We start from the raw sequence: 20,600 nt of genomic DNA, 5'->3' as shown, positions 1-20,600 counted from the left end.
AGTAGGTACGGCAATACTTGAGGGGCCGTAATCCGCAGAGGGTTAATCTTCTGTGCCTGGCACCAGACAGAGAACCTCTTCCATTTGTGTCCGTAGCATTTGAGAGGATGCCCTGGCCTTTGCAAGAACCTCTCTGCAGACAGCCGGAATGTCGTATCCTCCAAACTCTAGTGCTGCAGGAGCCAGGCCTGCAAATTCAGCGACTCTGGTTCGTGATGAAGAATGGCGCCTCCTTCTCTGGAGAGAAGATCCGCGTGCGTCGGTAGCTTGACTGGTGTGGACGCTGACAAGTCCAGAAGGTCCGGGAACCAGATCTGCCTCGGCCACGCCGGTGCGACGAGGATCATCCTGCACCGGGACCTTTTGAGCTGGTTGACGAGCCGGAGTAGCAACGGCGGGAATGCATAAAGGAGCAGGCCGTCCCAAGCGAACGAGAAAGCATCACCCATGCTCCTCGGTTGGGGAAACCTGCTGGCGAACCTCCGGCACTTGGAGTTTGCCGCCGTCGCGAAGAGATCGATCTGGGGTTTGCCCCATCGTCGGAAGAGTCGGTCCACTTGATCCTGGCGCAGTTCCCACTCGTGGCACGAGCGTAGCTCCCTCCTGAGTGAGTCAGCGATGGTGTTTTTTATCCCTGCCAGATGAAAGGGTACCAGAAACATCCCTTGTGCGATGGCCCAATGCCACAGATCCTGGGCTTCCTTGGACAGGGCAGGGGATCTGGTTCCGCCCTGCTTCCGAATGTAAAACATCGTGGTGGTGTTGTCGGTGAAGATCCTCACCACCTTGCCCTTGAGGGACGGAAGGAAGGACCTGAGGGCCCAGAACACTGCGCGGAGCTCCAAGATGTTGATGTGGAGAGTCTTCTCCTCTGAGCACCAAAGGCCTCTCGCGTGGAGGCCCCTGGTGTGCGCTCCCCAACCTTCCAGGGAGGCATCCGTCGTCACCGTCACCTGGTGGGCCGGGGCTAGGAAGCCTGTTCCCGCTGTCAGATGAGCGCGGACACCCCACCATCGTATCGCCTGACGGAACGTTTCGTCAAGCGAGATCCTGTCCTCGAAGCTGCCCGTAGTCTGGATCCAGTGGGCGTCGAGAAATTCTTGCAAGGGCCGCATCCGAAGTCTGCAATGGGGCACCAGATAAATGCAGGAGGACATCATTCCGAGGAGGGACTTGATAGACCTCACTCTGGCCACGTCCGTGGCCAGTACACTTTGCACCTTTCCTAGGATGCTCCTTATCCTTTCCTCCAACGGTGAGGCCCGCCGCGCCACTGTGTCGAGCTGTGCTCCCAGAAACAGGGCGACTTGCGACGGGACCAGGTGGGATTTTGGAAAGTTGGAGAACCCCAGGTCCGTGAGCAGCTGGACGGACTTCGCAGTGTGTTCCACGGCGAGCTCCCTTGTCCTTGCCCGTATGAGCCAGTCGTCCAGGTAGGGGTAGACGTGGATCCCCTGCAGGCGCAGCCACCGGTGCTAGGCACTTGGTGAACACCCTGGGTGCCGATTTTAATCCGAACGGGAGGGCCTTGAACTGGTAGTGCCGCCCTTTGACCACGAACCTGAGGAACTTTCGGTGCCTCTTTAGAATAGGGATGTGGAAGTAAGCATCCACCAAGTCCAACGACGACAGGAAATCACCCTCCTCCAGCTGTCCCAGCACATGCTGGAGGGTGACCATCCAGAACTTTTGTGCCTTGATGTATTTGTTTAGCCGTCGCAGGTCCAGGATGGGACGCCATCCTCCTGTCTTCTTCCTCACGAGGAAGTATCTTGAGTAAACTCCGGAGCCCCGAAGCCTCTTCGGGATGAGCTCGATGGCACCTTTCCTGAGCATCGCCCGTACTTCCAACAGCAGTTTAGGGACGTGATTTTCCTTCCTGGCCTCGGGAGGAATGCGGGGGCACCTCTTCTGGAACTCGAGGGCATGCCCCAGGGCCAGTGCGTCCAGCACCCAACGGTCGGTGGAGATGGACTCCCACACGCCGACGAACTTCGTCAGCCGGCCTCCCACCGGGGTGCTTCGGCAGGGGCCTGACCCGACAGACGGTTCAATCTTGCTTGGAGGCCGCTTTGCCTCCTTGACCACCTTGGCGACGACGGCGGGATCCACCTGACTTGCCACGTCCCCTGTAGGCCTCCTGTGACGAAGGCCTTGCTGCTTGACGGTAAGTAGAGGAGCTGCTGCCGGCTCCCTTGGAGGCACCCTGTCTGCCTCCGGAACTCCGAAAGGGCGGCCGTCGTTGTTGGAGCACACCCACTGCACGGGCCGTCTCCGTGTCCGTCTTGATCGCCTGAAGGGATTCATCAACCGCCTTACCAAAAAGGCTGTTCCCATCGAACGGCATGTCCAAAACCTTGGTCTGAACGTCCTGGCGGAAATCCGTCGCCCTGAGCTATCCTCGTCGTCTCAGGCAAATGCTGTTGCCCAACTGACGGAAACCGGTGTCGGCGATGTCCGTAGCCACCGTAATGGCGTGGTCTGAGGCAATCTCACCTTCCTACAAGATTTCCAGGGCCTCAGCCCTCTTGGCATCCGGAAGGAAGTCCAACAGAGGGGCGATCTTGAACCACAACTCCCTGTCGTAGCGGGCTACGATGGCCAGGGCGTTGGCTGCCTTGATGGTCGTCGCTGCAGATGAGATGACCCGTCGTCCCATCGCATCCAGTTTCCTACCCTCACCGTCCGGAGGGGAGGTTGAAGTCGAGGCCGATGCCCCCCCCGCTTTCTTCTTGGCCGCCGCCGAGACGACCGAGTCCGGGGTAGGTTGCGCCCTAAGGCACAAGGGGGCAGCGTCGGGGACCCGGTACTTCTTCTCGTACCGGTCCCTCTTCGCAGGAGCCGTGGCAGGGTTCTTGAGGAGGGCGAGCCCCTCATCCCAGATGTCATCAAGAAGCGGTACGGCGAGGACCGTCTTCCTTTTAGCCTCGCGCCGCTGGTAAAGGATCCCCTCCTTTTCCTCGGGGCAGAGCTGGAAGAGCTTGGATGCCCTGGAAATCATTGCATGGAAAGATCCAATCTCGTCGGGCGGGGACGCCCGGGCAGGGGGCGACGGGGGGCACGTCCCGTCGTCGCCTCCGTTGTCATCCGTACCCGTCGTAGTCGTGTCCATGCCTGTATCATCCCCGTGGGTAGTGGACCAGGGGGGAAGGCAGAGAAGGCCACAGAGGCGGGAGAGGAGGCCTTGGATGCATCCTCCTCCTCTTAGGCGGTGGGCTCCCCAAAGGTCCTGGCTCCGGATCCTCTGACGGGTCTGGCTCAGGCTACTCCGTCGGGGGAAGGGGCAACCTAGTCCTTATCTCCAAGCATAAGGACTGGATGGCCGACAAAATGGCCGCTGAGGTGTCCTGCGGCTCCGGAAACGACGGGCGTGAGGGCTCTTGAGGAGCCTCGTCTGCGTCACTGTCGCCCTCGCCCTCGTCGGGATCCCTCCCGATGGGCTGGGTCTCCTCCACGACTTGGATGAGCTCCTCTTCAGAGGTCGTGTCCGTATCCACGATGGCCACCACCACCTCCCCCACCCCTTTCCAACGAGGACTTTGTGGGGGTCTTCTCGATGGGCCTGAAAGACTACTCCCTCCGCGGTGGCAGGGAGACTCTGGTACCTGAGGGCGCCTCCACTGGTGTAGCCTCCACAGGCTGAGCCAGGGCCGCAGCGACATCCTCAATCGAGGTCCTAGCAGGGTGAATCACGGCCAACGTCACCTTCTGTACGCCTGGGGCCTTCACCTTCGGGGGAGGGTCCGAGCCTCGCTCCCCCTCTGCCGGAGTCTTCGAGATCGACCGGGGCCTCTCCAGAAGCTACACCGGGTTCTCGGACTTCCTCTTACCCGAGCCAGAGCGTTGGCTCGTGGTCGATGGCGCCGGGGAGGCTGCGCCCTGCCTGGAAGCCAAGGAGCCCGACCGTTCGGCGCTCCCGGTGCTTAGCCTTTTGTTGGGCCCCCGTCACCGGAGCACCCTCACAGGACTTAGAAGACCACTCAGACTTCTTCTTCTTCTCGCCTGGCGGGCTCTTATCTTCCAGCCAGTTGGCGAGACGGAGGTGGCGATCCTTCATGGTCCGCTCCGACATGTTTCCACAAAACGCGCAGTCCTTTTCCTTGTGCGTCTTGTCCTCATGGAGACAGTAGAGGCATAACAAATGCTCATCCTCCTTGAAAAAGTTCTGAAGCTGGCATCCAGAGCAGGTCCTTAATAGCTTCCCGGGCTTCAAGCTCCCTTTCTCCTGGGCCATGTCCGGGGTAGGCCTCGGAACTTCTGGAATCCTCCAAATGCGTAACTCGACGAAATCTTCACCCTTGAGGGGCGTAGAAAACTCCGAAACGGATCCCCGTTGACCGGAAGTAGAAACGGTGGAGCTTGAGGCTCTTTTAACCGAAAAATGAGAAAATCTCCTGAAAAAGCATGAAAACGCAGCAAAAGCTCGAGAGCTAAGCACGAGGACTCCCAACACTTGAACGTAACGGTAAAAATCTGAGGATGGCTGCCAGGGGTGGGGCTTAGGGAGAGGGCAGTCATTGGCTGGGGGCAGTATGACCCAGAGACCAGTGATTGGTTACTACTGAGAAAGACAGATCAGAAACGAAACGGATACTGATTTTTTCTATACCAAGGATTCCCGGCCTGACGACGGGGAATATTCATGAGCATGTGAATCCATGCCAGACCCCATGCTGGAGAAATACAGTGAATGCTAAAAGATGTGCCTTCATAAAACGGTATTATAGCCATAATACTGATGAATAGGATAGTAATGGCCTTCATTTGTGAGATTTATTTTTAACCATCTCCTCGTTCAATTTAGCAGAATGGCATTTTTGGGGGCATTTTTGTCTTCTTTTAAATTTTGCATACACAGGCACCCGAGCATTCAAGATGCATTAACTAACTAGGTCTGAGTAAGAGACTGACCCCATCTTGTGTGAAAGGTCAACTGCAGAGGAATTCATGCCAACATTATCGATTCCATGTGGGGGCCACTAGTGAAGTCTTGGTTTTGCCTTTGCATTCTGGGTCTTATTCCTGGGTTTATAATGGGAAAATCCAGGACTACAAGTCCCAGAATGCAAAGTAAAAACCAGAACTCTACCACAGTCTCCCGAATGTAATGGACAATGATGGCATGTATGCTTCTTGAATTGATCTTTCGACAATTCAAATCACGCCGTATTCTCAAGTCAGGAAATTGGTATCAGAGTCATTGACGATTGCAGACTTTCATTACTATATTCGTTATAAGTGGAAGTGGCTTAAAAATGAGAGCCAATGTCTTTCACTGACAAACAGCGCAGTGTAACTAAGCACCTACAAGAGTAATCTGTGCATTTGTTTTTCTCTTACAAATCAATACAGATGCGCAGAACCCCACAAGAAAACCGGAGTGTCCCTGATTTTGTAACCAATTTCACATTCTGAACTGGATCGTTCTTCATGACATAGCAGGGCTACAAGATCCATTTGTTATCCCGGAATAAGTTCACAACACTCTTCACAAAGTTATTACATACAGTCTCAGCCTGTTCTTGTTTTAAATGTTTCAGTTATCAGCGTAAGACAGGCAAGCTCTGTCTACACTTTGTGTCATTGCAGTATGGGGAAGACAATAAAACCAAGACTAAGTCTACTTATCCATTGAAGCAGATTTTAAAACTCCAGGCAGGATTCAGACTTGTGTTAACCATGCAAAGCAAACTGAGAAATATTCCTAATTAGTCTCATACAACCGTATCCTTGAAAAATTAGAATAAACAATGTTCACGTTTTCTACTGTTGTGTTCTTAGGGATTTTGCTTGATTCTATCTACTGCGCGCTTTGTGAAATAACCCTTAGCAAATTACCTGCACACCCTGGACCAACTACAGATTTTAAGCATTCAGAAAAAACAGGTTCAACTTCTGAGCTCACAAGAGAGCAGGTTTATGCACATCACATTTATCTTTAAAATATTCATGCTTTAAAAGAACGTATATGGCTGCAAAGTGAACTTTCTTCCAAACAGCACAGTATGGAGTGCTGTACAAATCAAGCATTTTAAATCTCAACTATAAGAATCGAGGGGAACTGATAAATAGTTTTGAAGGTATTGATTAACAGTTTACCTACCTTAAGCCAGAGATAGTCTTCTGTTTTATCAGCAATGTCACTGTGGCTGTCGGAGATGTCACATTTCCCAATGATGCAATAAACGGCTCTTTTATAAGGGTCAGTGCTGTTCCGCAGAGCCCGTCTGTAATGAAGGCGAAGTTTGTTCTCGGTAGTAGGAGGCAATCTAGAATGGAGAAGGTTAATATGAACAAATAAACGTTGAACAGAAAATGGTTTGAACCATCCCAACAACCAGCTAAGTACTGCTGTAAAAATGAAATTTGCATTATGTACTTTAGCAAAATTAGGAATATTACACATATTCTGAGTGGCAAACACTATGTAAGAGCATGCAAATGTTACTGAACGAGTTGATTTGCATCAGGCTGAAAACTTGTAAAGACTGCCTGTGGGGAGGCTCTCGTGGTGTCCTTTGCCATAAATCAGGAGGCAATAGCTGCAAATGTATTTATCCCACTACCGACACATTGAAGGGACTTAAGGACAGGAAAAATGTCTTAATGTGGCTAACTCACCATTCTGCACATGGACTGTGTTTCATACTCCATTTGCACCATCAGAAAGTATACAACCAAAGATTTGAAATCCAGGTAAAACAATTGGAATCCTTGAAGCATCCAGAGATACAAACCAAAGATCTTGTCTGCCTACCCTTGGCATTGTTGTGTGCGTTTCCGAAACCTTTCATTGATGTGACTCCATTTTCCTATAGTAACACAAGCTTGGTCCAATACCATGATTTTCAGCCTTATTTAGTAGACATAGACTAATAATGAATTGATCTTGCATCATTGGGCGACCTTTATTACAGCCTTTCGCCGACCAAAATAGTTTAAACTGCCCACTGGTTTAAAAAAATCCATCTGTAAAATAACAAGCAAGTCCTATTAAATCATGTCAATGGACCCCCTTCATGTGGTCCCAGATCATACAACTGACAATCTTGGATTGAATCTGACCAGTTCACCCACATCCATACAGGGAGGTCAGACCACGACAGGCTGGAGACTGCATCCACTAGCTTTGCAGTATACAAGACATAGGTTAGAGCATCAAAGAACCTGCGCCTTGTCATCCAAGGGTTCAGATAAAATCATGAAACCAATCTACATACACATTAAAAAGAAGTGGAACAAGACCTGTGCCATGAAAAACTAAATGTAAGGCAGGCACACTATGTGATAAATGGGAACCCAATTCATCAGCTACACCTTTTTAAGTGTATTGGCTCCAGGATTGGGGTGGGATCATACATGAATGAACCAAAGTTGGAAAGGCTGACATAATATTTTTCCATGCCATTGGAACATTACTATTTTATGATATGAACAGCGTGGTTCCACCCATGTGGACTATTTGCTGTGACTTTAGGCTTCTAAAAGGCTGTCATTGTCTTGGCATTTAATATCACTAAGTTGTGTTACATTTGTAACAAACCATGAACCTCACTTCCAAGTCAGGACTAGTTAGGATAATGCTCTACTTTGCAAGTAAAAGGATGGGGAGTTCTTAACATTTTGACGTCCAGCACATAAAGCAGAACCCTAAACCTTATTGCGGTGTGACTTTGCACTATTTTCTTTAGCTGGTTAAGAAGGGCAATCAGCAGAGCACTGTTAGGCATTGCTGCAATCTGTCACTTCATATACTTTGCTCATGTGCCAGGATTCAAATACCTCTGTAATGAGAGCTCCAGAACTAGCATTGTCCAAAGCCACAATTGATCATTAGAACAGAAAACAAACCAACGTACACAAAAAAAACAATGTCAATAAAAGTGACAGTTAATCCTATAGAGAATATGATTACGTCCATCATGCAGTGACTGGGAGCATTCAAGTGAAAAAATAATGCATTTATAGCACAAATCATTGGCTTTCCGACTCTTTCTTGACACTTGTGGTGCGTAAATACCTTCTGTCTTCACTTTGGATGTATTCTTGAAACCAATTCTTAAATTCTCCCAACTGATGTTGTGCACGGTTAACCACCAACATAGCTGCATTTAGATCTCCACAGCGCATGCAATAGTAAATTAGTGCCCAGACAGGGTGGCCTTCCACTTCACCATCCTGAGAAAGAGAAGGTAGTCCTATTCAATGATCCATTATGAAGTAATACTAGTCTTGCTTAATAAAAAACAAAGTTTTGCAATTTATATTTAATCAGAAAAGGCCAACTGCACTTGGGGGAAACTATGTGGGAATTAAAGTTAAAAAAAACACTAAAAGGGAAAGGCACAGTGACAGAGAAGGTAAGAAAAGAGTCCAGATAAAAAAGCAAAGGAAAGTGAAAATGATGCCGAGAGGAGGGTACCAAGAAGAGAGATGTGTAAGTAAGGAAAAGGACAGGAAGACGAGAGAAACTGGGGATAGGGGTCCTGAAAAGACAAAGGGGAGGTCAGAAGAGAGAAAGAAAGGAACAATGAGAAAAAGGGAATCCAGAGAAGAGAAAGGCGAGGTACAAAGATGGAAATGGGGGTCCCGACAGAAGAAGGAAAATAGAGATCCTAAAGAGCAAAATTATTCCGGGAGATCCCAAAGAGAGAAATGATGGGTGGGGAGTGGTGAGAAGGGGGGGCAAAGTGGACAAAAGGGGGGGCAAAGGTAACAAAAGGGGGACAGAGGTGAGGACAGAGGGGACAAAGAGGGGGCAGCGGGGACAAAGGTGGACCAGAGGGGGGACGAATGGGGAGGGCAGAGGGGACAATGGGGGGGGGCGGGCAGAGGGGACAAAGGGGGGGCGGGCAGAGCAACAAATTGAGAGGCAGAATAGTGGTGTGAAAGGGAGCGCTGGGAAAAAAGAGCAGGGAAAATGGGGTGACTGGAAAAAGGGGGCTAGGAAAAGAAGTAGCAGGAAAAGGGGCAAAGGAAAAAGGGAGAAGGGGACAATGGGCAGGAGGATAACAATGAGAAGAGGGGAGGGAAATGCCTATAGGTTCTAAAGGTTAAGGAAATGGCTTTAGTTCCTATTTTAATGAGGTAACCAACACCTTTCTACAGAGTCATAATCCATTCTCAATCGGATTGCCTTAAATTATAGAAAGAAAGTGCTGGGTCAATCACAGATCGGATTTAAACTGTGTCTATCTGGGGATGCTCAAGTAGTGCTCTGAAAAACTCCAGAGGGTAGAGAACGGATCATTAAGGTTGGTACTTCACCTAAGGAAATAGCAGGTTTCCAAGGGGTTACAATGCCTACACTGGCTCCCAGTTAGAGCAAACAAAGTCTAAAACGTTATGAATTACACAGGTGTGTGTGTGGAAACGTCCTTGAACTTAGCTGTGAAAGCAGATCACTATTTTTGTTCCAACTTTAGTGCTACGTTCAGCAAAGACTAATACACTCATTACTGGGATGAAGTTGGTTTCCAGGGCGCGAGGGCAGAGCCACACTTTAACAGAATACATTTAAAATTATGGAACCAACTCCCTTACAATACAAAGCTGGAGATGCATAACCAGGACGTTAAGAATCTACTCAAATAGTTTGGGTCTATTTGACCTAAAACATTTGACCTAATCATATTTTATCGAATTTATTTGACCTTTTTTCGGTCTAAAATGCTGGGGGAGACGACCCGCACCCTTCCCCCCACCCCTCTTCCCCAAAACCTTATCTATACACTTACCCACCAACATATATATATTTAATTAAATTTGACCAAACAAAGGGTAAAAAAAATGCAATCAAATGTTTTAGGTCATATGTTTTTAGGTAAATTATGCTAACACCACTCAAATACTTCTTCAGGCCTGCCACCAATATGAAAATCTGTATGTCACCAGGTCATGTTCTTTGCATAACATCAGCTAGATACATAAAACTATCCAGTGTGGTATAGTTCTACATACAATATGAAATATATAAGGGAAAAGAGAACAGGTAAAGAACCTTGAGAATGCAAAGAGGGCAAAGGATACAAGTGGACAGAGAAAAAATTGAATAGAAAAGGGAGAACATAAAGGGTTGGGATAAGATGAGAAGAAGGGAAGAAGAGAAAGGGGTAAAACTGCTCAAGTGGAGCAACAGGGAAAACAGGAAGCATACAATGAGAATCATGAAGTGTTGTGGGACCTGTAAAATTACACATTTGCAGTAGCTTGTTGCCAATAACAAACCTTACTTACATCCATCAATGTAATTTCACAGTGAGTTTTCAAAAATGTATACTGATAAGTACTAAAAACTCGGCAAACGCATGATTAGAAGTGTTAACTCTTAAATTAATAGAACGTGTACAACTAACTGCTCAGATTTTTAAATTTCCTGACACCAACTTGTGAATGACTTATTCGGCTCCCATGCTGGTAGTTTTAATACCTGAAGACCAGCCAGAGGAGCAGGAAGCTTGATGTTGAGAAAACTGCGAACAAGCTGGTAAGTACCAGGCACTCCACCCAACTGCGCCTGGTGTAGATTTCCAAAGACGGTCACCAATGTGTAGTTCTTATAGCTAAGAAATAAAAACGCAAAGTCATAAAATGTTGCTACAATATGAAATGTATGTGAACAGCTTTTAGGACGACAGTTCTTAAGTCCAACTAAGGGCTTCATAAAAGCATACATCTGAGGCAATACAGAAGCTCCACTCTTAGTATAAGGCATTACCACCTGAGAATGTGTTGGTGGCATGGACAAAGCAGCCAGCCTCATCTTAGGAGGGAGAGAGGGCTGTAGCTTGGTACAAAGAAATTGTAGCATACATGTGGTTGAATGAAACACTGTAACACTAGATATTGTAAAAATAAAGGGTTTAATTAAATACAAATAGAACAAGATAAATCGTGGTTAAGTAAGTACTATAATATCATATAAGGAACAAGTTACTTACCTGTAACTGCTGTTCAACAGCATGAGTCTGGCATGGATTCACATGCTCATGAATATTCATGGACATGGATTCACATGCTGATTAATATTCCCAGTCGTCAAGCTGGGAATACTCGGTAAAGAAAAAAAATCAGTTTCAGTTTCGTTTCTGAACTGTCTTTCTACTAATAACTGGTCTCTGGGTCATACTGCCCCCAGCCAATGACTGCCCCCCCACCTAAGACCCTCCTCTGGCAGCCTTCTTCAGATTTGGTAGCATGTAAAGTGGCAGTAAGACCAAGAGAAGAGCCGCAGAGCGGTTGGAGGGAGGGTTTGCATGTGAATCCATGCCAGACCCATGCTGGAGAACAACAGTTACAGGTAAGTAACTTGTTCCTTCTCCAGCATGGGGTCTGGCATGGATCCACATGCTCATGAATACAAGAATACAAAGCAGTACACACACAAAAACAACCACGGGAGGTGGTAAGGCTCAACATTAAGCATCTCTTACCTCCTCACCAGGCTCACCTTCAAGCAAACGGGTTGCTTAGCACTGCTTGGCCGATTCTGGACTCCTCCCTGGGATCCCGGTCAACGCAGTAGAATTTCGTGAAGGTGTGCGTCGACCTTCACGTAGCTACCCTGCAGATGTCCAGCAGGGGCACACCAGACAGGAACGCCGTAGTAGCAGCAGTAGCTCTGGTCGAATGGGCTCTTGGACGGCCGGGCAATGGTCGGTTTGCCAACCGGTGACAGTGCATGATGCAGCCAGAGAGACATCTGGAAATGGAAGCCTTGGAGAGGGCCTTCCCTTGGGTCACAGGGCCAAAGTTCACAAACAGTTGTGATGTCTTCCGAAAACTCTTTGTGCGGTCCACGTAGAACCTCAGAGTTCTAGCCACATCCAGCGAGTGCAAAGACCTCTCATCCGGCGACGGGAAGAAAACAGGCAACACCAAGGGCTCCTTGTGATGGAAGTCCGACAGCACCTTGGGCATGAAGGAGGGGTGCGTCCCTCAGCACCACCCTCGTCTGGTGGAATGTCAGGTACGGACGCTTACAGGAGAGGGCCTGGATCTCTCCCACTGGTCGTGTGGAGGTGATGGCTACAAGAAATGCTGTCTTCCACAATAGGAATTTCAGCGGCGCCAAATGCAAAGGCTCGAATGGCAGACCCATGAGCCTGGTCAGCACCACGTTGAGCTCCCACGCCGAGGTCGGAGCCTTCACCGGCGGGAACGAGCAGAACAGACCTTTCATGTACTCCTTCACTAGGCGGTGAGACCACAGCGACGACCGCCCCGGAGTTCTGGTGTAGCGGGAGATAGCCGCCAGATTCATTTTGATTGAGGCATGCGCCAGTCCCGCCTTGGCCAGCGACAGCAAGTACGGCAGCACTTGAGGGGCCGTAATCCGTAGAGGGTTGATCTTCTGTGCACAGCATCAGACAGAGAACCTCTTCCATTTATGTCCATAGCATTTAAGAGTCGAGGAAGCCCTGGCATTGCCAAGTACCTCCTTGCAGTCGCCGGGATATCGTAGCCTCCGAACTCTAGTGCTGTAAGAGCCAGGCCTGCAGGTTCAGAGATCCTGGGTCGTGGTGCAGGATTGCGCCCACTTCCCTGACAAGAAGATCTGCATCCGCTGGAAGCTTGACTGGAGGGGACGGTGACATGTCGAGAAGGTCCGGGAACCATATCTGCCTCGGCCACGGCGGTGCAATGAGGATCATCCTGCACGGGGACCGTCTGAGTTGAATGATGAGTCGCAAAAGCAACGGGAACAGTGGGAACACAGAGTAACAGGCCATCCCAGGGGAAGGAGAATGCATCCCCCATGCTCCCCGGCTGGGGAAACCTGCTGGCAAACTTCAGGCACTTGGTGTTCGTCGCCGTCGTGAACAGATTGATCTGGGGATTGCCCCATCGTCGGAATAGTAGATCCACTTGATCTTGCTGCAGCTCCCACTCGGGACAAGAGCGCAGCTCCCTGCTGAGTGAGTCGGCGATGGTGTTCTTCACTCCTGCCAGGTGAAAGGGTACCAGGAACATCCCTGGGGCAATGGCCCATTTCCAAGGAAGCGCAGGATCTGTGGCGAGAGCCGGGGGTCTGGTACCCCACTGCTTCCGGATGTAGAACATTGTTGTGGTGTTGTTGGTGAAGACCCGTACCACCTTGCCCTTGAGGGACAGAAGGACCTGAGGGCCCAGAACACGGCCCGGAGCTCCAGGACGTTGTTGTGCAGCGACCTCTCCTCCGGGAGCCAAAGGCCTCTTGCGTGGAGATCTCCGGTGTGCGCGCCCCATCCCTCCAGGGAGGCGTTCGTCACCGTTTCCTGATGCGCTGGGGTCTGGAAGTCCATGCTCACCGTGAGATGCACGTGGGTGCCCCACCACCGGATCGCTCGACGGAAAGTCTTGTTGAGGGCGATCTTGTCTTCAAAGCTTTCCGCCACTTGTATCCAATGGGCGTCGAGGAACTCCTGGAGCGGCCGCATCCGCAACCTGCACAGCCGTACGAGGTAGATGCAGGACGACATCATGCCGGGTAGGGACTTCATGGACCTCACCCTGGCAACTTCCATGTCAACAGCCGTTGTACCTTGCCCAGGATGGCTTTTGTCCTCTGATCCGCCGGTGAAGCCAGCCGCGCCACTGTGTTGAGCCTGGCTCCCAGCAGGACTTTGCATAGTTTACTGAGAACCCCAGTTCCCTGAGCAGGCGGACGGTCCTCTATGTGTGATCGAGGGCAAGTTCCCTTGACTTCGCTCGGATGAGCCAATCGTCCAGATAGGGGTAGATGTGGATCCATAGCAGGCGCAGCCCTGGTGCCAGTCACTTGGTGAAGACCCTTGGTGCCGACTTCAAACCGAAGGGCTGTGCACCTTGAACTGATAGTGCCGCCCTTGAACCACGAAGCGCAGAAACCTTTGATGCCCCTTGTGTATGTGGAAGTATGCATCCTCTAGGTCCAGTGACGACAGGAAGTCCCCTTCTTCCAGCTGATCCAGGCATGCTGAAGAGTGACCATCCGGAATTTCTGGGATTTTTATGCATTTGTTGAGGCAGCGGAGGTCTAAGATGGACCACCAGCCGCCCGTCTTCTTTCAGGCGATGAAGTACCGCCAGTACACTGCGGAGCCATGGAGCCTCTTCAGGACGAGCTCTATCACGCCCTTTTCCAGCTTCGCTCGTACCTCCAGAAGTAGCTGTGGAATGTGGTTTTCTTTCCTCGCCACAGGTGGAAAATGGGGACACTTCCTTTGGAACACCAGAGTGTGTCCGTGGGCCAGGGCATCCAGCACCCAACGGTCGTTGGAGATGGATTTCCACACGCCAACAGAGTTCGCCAGCCGGCCTCCCATCGGGGTGCTCGGGTGGGGACCCGAAGTCACAGCCAGTTCAGTCCTGCTTCGCTGAGGCCTTACCAACTTGGGCTCCTTGGCTACGACGACGACGACGTCCACCGGCTCTGCTACGGCCTCTGTAGGACGAAGAGTTGCCACATAATCATTTGGAGGCATCTTGAAACTTGCCTCCGGAGGTCCAAAAGGAAGGCCGTCACTGATGGGAGCGTGCCCAAGGCACAGGTCGTCTGGGTGTCTGCCTTGATGGCCTGCAGTGACTCGTCCACTGCCTTGCCGAACAGGTTGTTCCTGTCGAAAGGCATGTCCAGTACCCTGGTCTGTACGTCCTGACGGAAGTCGGTGGCCCTGAGTCAACTGCGCCGGCTAAGGCAAACGCTCTTGCCCATCTGGCGAAAGCCAGTGATGTCCGTGGCTACCGTGATGGCGTGGTCCGAAGCCACATCGCCCTCTTGCAAGATTTCAAGGGTTTCCGCCCTCTTGTCGTCTGGAAGGAAGTCCAGGAGCGGAGCGATTTTAAACCACAGCTCCCTATCATAGCAGGCCACAATAGCGAGAGCGTTGGCCGCCTTAATGGTTTTCGTGCCGACGAGATGACCTGACGTCCAATGTTCGTTTATTGTTTATAATGCGCAAGCATACCTTTAGGTAACGGTGCGCAGCATTTACATGAGATTGCAAAGCTTAGTTACATCAACAAAGAATTATATACGTATACATAGTAAAAAGTAATAACAGAAGTATATACATATTCACAGATGGGCATCAGTAAGTACAGGTAGTAGGCAATACAATATACTATGCGCCAGGCTGTGTTTGGAAGCCTATGTTTTTAACCATACAACAACCTTGGAGCGGAATTTCTGATAGGGTAGGTCCATTCTGTGAGTTGGCGGTAGAGAGTTCCACAGTTTAGCTGCTTTCACTGGGAAGCCGTTACCCCCCCTATAGTGGAGCGTTTGAAGTTGGGGACAGAGAGGCAGTCTTTATAAGCTGTTCTTGTGGGTCTCAGGGCGGTCTGTCTATGGAATCTGTCGATCAAATAGATGGGAGCAGCGTTATTAAGGGATTTGTGGGTGAGTGAGGCAGTTTTTAAGAGTATTTTATCTTTGATAGAAAGCCAATTATTCTGTTGGCAGTGTACTGTAATATGCTCTCTTCTGGAGATGCCCAGTGCTGCTCTGAGAGCGTTATTCTGGAGAGTATGGAGTTTGCTGGTGGTGGCTTTAGTGGACCCAAGGTAAAGAGCGTTACAGTAGTCCAGGCGGGACAGTATGAGGGCACTAGCAAGAGTCAAGCAACTGGTGTCGGACAGAAAGGGTTTGGCTGCACGGATCAGTTTGCACGTGTAAGCCGTTGAAGAGGTTAAGGAATTTACCAGTCTATTGAAGGAGAAGATGGAGTCCAAGTAAAAGCCTAGTGTTTTGACCTCTTGTCCTACTATGATGCTGTTGCCATCGATCATGAAGGAACGATAGGCAGGGCCTAGTTTCTTTAAGCTAGTGGTGGTGCCAAGGATGAGTTCAGTTTTGTCATCATTCAGGCATAGTCCATGTGTGGCCATCCATGCCTGGATGATGATGTACACTCTATTCACCAAGGCCAAATCCTTCCCATAATCTCCAGAAAGCGGAAGGAGGATCTGGGTATCATCTGCGTAGTTAGTGTAGGTGATACCGAGATGATCCAAATCATTGAAAAGGGGCTTGGTAAATATATTGTACAGTGTGGGCGAGAGACAAGAGCCCTGTGGCACACCGCAGTTAATAGGTATGGGGTCTGCTGCAGCTGTGGGTGAGAATACACTCATGGTTCTGTCGTTGAGGAATGATCTGATCCATGTAATGGCCTCAGCAGAAAAGTGAGCGGAAGTGTGTAGGTGCATGCAAAGGACAGAGTGATCGACGAAGTGGAATGCTGCAGAGAGGTCTAGGAGGAGGAGGAGTAAGGCGGCTTAGCCATTGTCTCTGAGCTTGTCAATCTGTGCTTTAAGGTCAATGAGAGTGGTCTCAGTCCCATGTTGCGGACGGAAGCCAGATTGTCTGGCTCCTAGTAAGTGATGATCTTCCAAATACTTCTGTATTTGTACATAAGCGACCTTGTCCAATATTTTTTAGAAGAAATGGTACAGTCGTTATGGGTCTGTAGTTTGTAGGCATGGCTGGGTCAAGTGTGTGTTTTTTTTTTTTAATGGGCGTACCCAGGATTGTTTTAAGTTAGTGGTGATAGAACCGGTGGAGAAGGAGGCATTGATTAATTTTGTGATGAACGGGGAGAGGTCAAGGGAAGCATCTTTAATGAGCTGTGCGGGGCACAGATCACCCTGACAGTTGGACAGTTTCAATGACAGGATAATTTCTTCTACTTTGAGTGTGGTAACTTTAGAGAAGTTGAAGCGGGTAGATTCCCTTGAGGTAAGCATCTCAGGCTGTTTGGGAGGGAGAGGGTCATTCAGGGAAGCTTTTTTGCAGGAGATTTTGTTTTGTAGAGTAGCAATCTTGTTAGCTAAGGCATTTTGGATTTCTGAGCACCAATTTTTATCTTTGGCACAGGTATCTGGTGGTGCTATAGGGGTTTCTACTTCTTTCAGGATGGAAAATAATTCCTTCATGTTTGATTTTGCTTCGGATATGCAGGAGTCGAAGGAGGTTCGTTTTGCAAGGTACATTTCTTTTATAGAGAGCAGCTATTTTGGAGAGTGAGTTTATTGGCTGCAGACGGGAGTTTTTTCCAAGTGGTTTCGCAGTTTCTTTTTTGCTGTCTTAAGCTTTTGAGGAATGGTGTGTACCATTTGTTCAGATGGGTTTTGGGCTTACTTGGTCTAAGTTTGAGGGGGGCTATTCGATCCAGCGAGGTCGACATGATTGTATTGTATTCTTCTACCAAAGTCTCTGGGTTCAGATTGTCTGGGAGTGAGTTGAGAGTGGGAAGTAAGTTTGGGGGAAGTCTCTCCACAGTGATACTCCTCTTGTTTCTCGTGAGTGTAGGTGGGGCCCTGCTGGCAGACAAAGGTAGGGGTTGGATAGTCGAAAGCATGAACAAAATAAAATGGTGATCAGTCCAAGCTAATGGTGAAATGTCAGTAATGTTAGCTACACAGTTATAGTCAGCCACCCAATCGAGTATTCTGCCCTTGGCATGTGTGGGTTCCATGCATCTTTGGGTAAATTCTAGTTCGGAGAGGGTATTAAGTTTAGTATTGGCTATTAGGTCTTCCGGGTCATTGAAGCCCATATTGTAGTCCCCTAGGGTGAGTACTTGGGTGGCGCTTTTAAGGTTACTGGATAGTATAGTGTTGACAAGGAGTCAAAGGTGCCTATTGGGCCTGGAGGGCGATAGAGCAAATGGATATTGAGAGTTTGGGCATTGGTGAGGGACTTTAACAGAGTAGTTCGCAAGAGGGCACGTTAATAGTAGTTACATTTCTCATGGTCAGTCTACATTTATGTATAACTGCAACACCCCCGCCTCTGGAATTGGGTCGGTCTTGTCTCAAGATAGAGTAATTATCTGGGAGAGCAAGCATGAGCATTGGGCCTGCTGCTGGATGTAGCCAAGTCTCCGTGATAGCAAGGAGGTCGAGGTCATCTTTTAGGATCATATCTGCAATTTCTGTTGCGTGCGCTACTAGCGATCTGGCGTTGATTAGAGCTCCCTTAATATGGGGGCTCGCGGTGGTTTTGGTGTTTGTAGTTTGGGGGTGGTCTTGTATTAGTTCAGGTTTATCCTGATTAGAGGGGCTATGTGGAGGTATGAGTTAGGGTTCTGGAATGAGTTAGGTTTTAGTGTAGTTGGGCTGGGCCGGGCAGTCGTAGTTCTTAGTCTCTGTAAAGGGGGCATGGAACGGGCAAGTGGCTCGTAGATTTTAGCTAGTCTAGCTCTAAGTCCTAAATTTCTGTCAGTAATAGAGCGGGGAGGCTGGTAGGTAGCAGTGGTTGTAGGTCATCTATATGTAGGGGGGAACTACTAGGTGACTTAATGTTGAGTATAGTCGAATGCATAGTGATAGGTGATTGGAGTGGCATGCTGAGCAATGCTAAGGTATTTAAGAAGAGCAAGAGGTGGGCGAACAGGCTTGTGCTCAGGAGACACATGCTAGGTAGTTGTGGCAGCAGTATTAGATATATGGGTGGTTAGCTTAGCGCTAGGACAGGTGCACGGGTTTAGGCCGGTGCCGTGTTGGGCTCTCCTAGTCAAAGAGGCCTCAGACTAAATAAAGCAAGTAGTGTTGGCCGAGGAAAAGCACCTAAGCTCCGAGTATCACAATTAGGTTAAAATACAAAGGGTAGCACCTAGGTTCTGAATAACACAATTGGGCTAACATGCAAAGGGTGGCACCTAACACAATTAGGCTAAAAAGCATAGGGTGGCACCTCATTTTAGAATAACACAATTGGGCTAAAATGCAATAGGGTAGCACCTAAATTCGAGATAGCACATTAGGCTAAAATGCAAAAGGTAACACCTGACACAATTAGGCTAAAATGCAAAGGGTGGCACCTAAATTCAGAATAACACAATTGAGCTAAAACGCAATAGGGTTGCACCTAAATTCAGGATAACACATTGGGCTAAAATGCAAAGGGTAGCACCTAAGTTCTGAATAATACATTAGGCTAAAATTCAGAAGGGATGGCACCTAAGTTGGAGATAACACAGTTAGACTAATATACATAAGGGTAATAGCTAGGTTTGAGATAGCACAGTTGGGCAAAATGCAAAATGCAAGGGTAGTGCATAAATTCTGAATAACACAATTGAACTGAAATGCAGAGGGGGTGGCACCTAAATTCGTGATAACATGTGCTATCGCCTTGAACCTGGGAAGTGCTATCTACTAGCATTTGGATTCTGTATCTTTTCCAGAGGCTAAAACACTTGTGGTTGGCATGTTCTATAGGCTAGTGTCTGGGTATAGTTATAATTTGTGCTAGGAGAAGAGCCTCTCTCATGCTGGATTTGGTTATATGCTAAGATCCAAGTTCGGTTAAAACGCAGGTTGCCAGAGCACTTCTGGCTAAGATTTCTGCTGGCTAGATTACATTCAAAAGGGAGCAAAATTCACAAATTCAGCAGGAAACAATATGCAGGCAGGTAGGCAGCAAAGTCTGACTAGATGCAAATTCACAATTTCGGCAGGAAACACTATGCAGGCAGATAGGCAGCAAAGTCTGACTAGATGCAAATTCACAATTTCGGCAGGAAACACTATGCAGGCAGGTGGGCGCCAATAAGGCAGCAAGGGCCTGACTTGGTGTAGCAGTGGTGGGTTGGGTTAGAGTACAATGTTTTAAAGGTGGGCTGGCAAGTGCAGGCGGTAGAACAAAGTCAACTGATTTCAATGGGTGATAACATGTGAAAGTTGCTGGCACTTGGAGGCATGGGGTGGCAGTGTGGCCAACCAGTAAGCAAAGCAGTGCAGAAATGTTACCTTTGAAGGGGTCTGGTGCAAGGGCCAGGGGGGCTGGCAGATGGCAGACACGGCAAAACAGGCTCAAAACAGGTGATGGCCTTGTCTCCCGTGGGCCTTGGAGGGAGTGGGCCGGCTTCACCTGCCGGCGGCCAATGGGGGGGGGGGGGGTGGATAGGCCCAGTAGCCAATCGGCTGGCGGCCTGATTAGGTAGATGGGGCTGCAGGCATCCAGCAGTCGGCCATCTTAGCACTACCAGGCGTCCAGCTTCTTCCCCTCGCCGTCCGGCGGGGAAGTGGAAGTCTATGCCATCTCCCCTGCCCATTTCTTCTTGGCCGCTGCGGAGACAGAGTCTGGGGACGGTTGCGCCCTGAGGCACATAGGTGCTGAGTCTGGGACCCGGTACTACTTCTTGTACCGGTCTCTCCTCGGCAGGGTCAAGGATGGGTTCTTCAGGAGGGACAGCCCTTCATCCCAGATGTCGTCCAACATCAGGACTGAGAGTACGGTTTTCCTCTTGGCCTCTCGTCGCTGATAAATGAAACCCTCCTTTTCTTCGGGGTTGAAGCTGGATCAGCTCCGAGGCCCTGCAGATCATGGCGTGTAAGGATCCGATCACATCTGGGGGAGAAGCCCTGGGTACCGGTGACGGGAGATCCATTGCGTCATCGCCATCGTCCGTACCCATCGTCGCCGTATCCGGCTCCGTCTCGTCCCTCAGGGGTGGGGATCGAGGGGAGGGGTGTTACGGTCGAGGAGGATGGACTCGTCTCCTCTTAGCTGGCGGCTCCTCCGACGGTCCAGGCGCCGGATCGCCCGTAGGTGTGGGCAGCCTTGTCCTGATCTCCATGCACAGGATGTGCAGAGCTTGTAGGATGTCTTCCGAACTGTCCGTCGGTGGTGA

General features: G+C 49.5%; 1 protein-coding gene across 2 annotated transcripts in view; it reads right to left on the bottom strand.

Annotated features, from left to right (window-relative positions):
• The window catches only part of NUP93 (nucleoporin 93), a 1,186,812-nt gene that overhangs the window by 704,613 nt on the left and 461,599 nt on the right, over positions 1-20,600 (bottom strand). For both annotated transcript variants that reach the window (XM_069640327.1, XM_069640334.1), the window contains 3 exons: positions 10,430-10,562; positions 8,021-8,178; positions 6,104-6,269 (listed from right to left, as the gene is read on the bottom strand). In XM_069640327.1, coding sequence (XP_069496428.1) covers positions 6,104-6,269; positions 8,021-8,178; positions 10,430-10,562 — 457 coding nt within the window. The remainder of the gene's footprint in view (positions 1-6,103; positions 6,270-8,020; positions 8,179-10,429; positions 10,563-20,600) is intronic.

Source organism: Ambystoma mexicanum, chromosome 1q, assembly GCF_040938575.1.
Source record: "Ambystoma mexicanum isolate Mex_15411 chromosome 1q, UKY_AmexF1_1, whole genome shotgun sequence".
In the NCBI taxonomy this organism is placed as follows: Eukaryota; Metazoa; Chordata; class Amphibia; order Caudata; family Ambystomatidae; genus Ambystoma; species Ambystoma mexicanum.
The sequence above is the reverse complement of the archived record's forward strand: the minus strand, read 5'-3'. Positions and strand labels throughout refer to the sequence as shown.